This window comes from Penaeus japonicus, unplaced genomic scaffold, assembly GCF_977035675.1.
Source record: "Penaeus japonicus unplaced genomic scaffold, GWHDUDI00000001_assembly GWHDUDI00000030, whole genome shotgun sequence".
Taxonomy (NCBI): domain Eukaryota; kingdom Metazoa; phylum Arthropoda; class Malacostraca; order Decapoda; family Penaeidae; genus Penaeus; species Penaeus japonicus.
The window spans coordinates 21,649,096-21,651,595 of record NW_028234432.1 but is presented as its reverse complement, the minus strand read 5'-3'; the positions used below and the strand labels follow the sequence as shown (position 1 = coordinate 21,651,595).

The 2,500-nt window shown below is 42.3% G+C and overlaps 1 protein-coding gene across 4 annotated transcripts in view; it reads left to right on the top strand.

Annotated features, from left to right (window-relative positions):
• Window positions 1–2,500, top strand: part of Nedd4 (E3 ubiquitin-protein ligase Nedd4) — a 62,234-nt gene that overhangs the window by 47,199 nt on the left and 12,535 nt on the right. For all 4 annotated transcript variants that reach the window (XM_043016355.2, XM_043016354.2, XM_043016357.2 and 1 more), the window contains one exon: window positions 1,654–1,744. In XM_043016355.2, coding sequence (XP_042872289.1) covers window positions 1,654–1,744 — 91 coding nt within the window. The remainder of the gene's footprint in view (window positions 1–1,653; window positions 1,745–2,500) is intronic.

Genomic DNA, 2,500 nt, shown 5'->3' with positions numbered 1-2,500 from the left:
GCATTGGTACCATTGTATTAAAATATAGATTGAGACGTTGACTTGCATGGCTTCCTGGGAATGTTTTGGTGTGCGCATCAATGGAGCTTCCCCTTAGTGTCCCCTTGGGCAGGCAGGATCAGAGTCTGTCTTTGATACTCCTCTTCACTCTGCAGTGCCTGAAGGATACACAGTAGAAGGGATTTTGCTGGGGCTTTGAAAGCAGTCGTTTGTCAAGAGACGTTGGAATATGCTTTACCAGTAGAATTGTCTTTTCTTTTATTTGCAATTAAGAAGAGGTAAATACAGTTCAAAATGCAGGATATGGAAATAGTGGTGGTAAATTTTGGGGAAGGGAAGCCTATATATACAGAGGCAGTATTCCCAGACCCTGAAGTTCGAAGTATCTTTGCCAACCGCGAGGAAGAAGCCAGAAGTCGCAGAAGGCTGGCTAGAAGAAGGAACCGTAATGCTCGCCACAGAAGAAATAATGCCTCATCAGACAGGGCCAACAGTAATAACACACAAGGGGAAAGTCAGTCCAGCAACCCCTCTCAGGATAACAATGGAAACAGGGACGAAACGAGTCGGGTCAGGGAAGATGAAGACGGCTGGTTTGTGCTCTCCATTCCCTTGAGCAACAGCAGCAGCCCCAGTCGTTACCATAATAGGAGTCCAAATGGCCGGCAGCAACTGGCAGTACCACCAGCCAACCAAAATCGGCATCATCCTGGAGAAGAGGAAATGGAGTTCTGGTTGAGTCCGGAAGCCACGCCAGAACCAAGCCCAGCTGCATCCCCAGTTGTGAAACGGATTGGAAAAAAGTGGATAAATAACGCGTTAAGACAAGTGTCAGGGTGTCACACCTGTAGGGGTGACCTTGCTATCCTGGGGCGAAACAGACCGCAGTTGCGGGAGGCGTCATTTTTGCAGGTTGTGTGACCTTGCTTCTTGAACCTTTTAGTTTTGATTTTAAACTTGTTGACATGTTGGTATTTACAGAGTTTACTGAGCAAGTGTTGATTTGAATGCAAAGGAATGGGGGGAAATTTAGATTGTTTTTAGTGTTTCTTTAGATATGGTACATAAGGAGTATTATCTGCTACAACTTCATGCTTTTCTGTGAGGACTCCTGACCACACCATTTGAAGATCATCTTGATTTCTTTGTTGCTTCTTGCTGCTCTTCATTTTCATTTGTCCTTTTTAGGAATAGAGCCACTACACCATCATCCTGGTTAATATGTGGTGAAAGGAAGCTTGTGTATTGTTCAATATATTAATTGAAATGTCTATTAGAAGAGAGTTGATTTCTCCTTGAATTGTGCAATATATAATTATTAGAGTAAAAGTCTTTCCTTTATACATTGTTTATTTAAAGGATGTTGATTTGTAGTTTACAGAAATTATTAAACAAAAAAGGTATGGCTTAGAATTGACCCTTTTCTGTTAAATAAGATATACTGATACCTCACAGTAGTCTGTTATATCTGACTTAAATGTACTTCAATATAATGCATTTGAAAATGACCACTAAAGTAAGAGTTCTGTTTAGACAAGGATTGTTTTGTTGTCTTTTTTTTCTCTCTTCCTTTAAAGCTTTTGTGAAAGAGTTTTAGTGTATGCGTTGTGAGTTTTTTCCTCATTGTTCTCATTTTTTGTTTTGTTTTGACAGCCTCAAACTCCAACCACAACAGGCACTGACGAAACACTTCCACGGGGATGGACCAGTCAAGTGGCACCAAATGGCCGCGTTTTCTTTATTGGTGAGTCCTGCCAGATTTTGCCTTTTCTGTTTATCCCTCTCCTCCTCCTCTTCCTCCTTCACCTTTATGCTATTCTCTCACTTTCTCTGTCTCTCTCTCATTTTCTGTCTCTCTCTCACTTTCTCTTTCTCTCTCACTTTCTCTCTCTCTCTCACTTTCTCACTTTCTCTCTATCTCTCACTTTCTATCTCTTTTTCTCTTTCTCTCTCTTTCTCTCTTTTATTCTCTCTCTCTCTTTTTCTCTCTCTCTTTCTTTTTCTCTCTCTCTTTCTATTTTTTCTCCCTCTCTTTCTCTTTTTTCTCCCTCTCTTTCTCTTTTTTCTCCCTCTCTTTCTCTTTTTTCTCCCTCTCTTTCTCTCTCTCTCTCTCTCTCTCTCTCTCTCTCTCTCTCTCTCTCTCTCTCTCTCTCTCTCTTTCTCTCTCTCTCTCTCTCTCTCTCTCTCTCTCTTCTCTCTCTCTCTCTCTCTCTCTCTCTCTTCTCTCTCTCTCTCTCTCTCTCTCTCTTCTCTCTCTCTCTCTCTCTCTCTCTCTCTCTCTCTCTCTCTCTCTCTCTCTCTCTCTCTCTCTCTCTCTCTCTCTCTCTCTCTCTCTCTCTCTCTCTCTCTCTCTCTCTCTCTCTCTCTCTCTTCTCTCTCTCTCTCTCTCTCTCTCTCTCTCTCTCTCTCTCTCTCTCTCTCTCTCTCTCTCTCTCTCTCTCTCTCTTCTCTCTCTTCTCTCTCTCTCTCTCTCTCTCTCTCTCTCTTCTCTCTCTCTCTC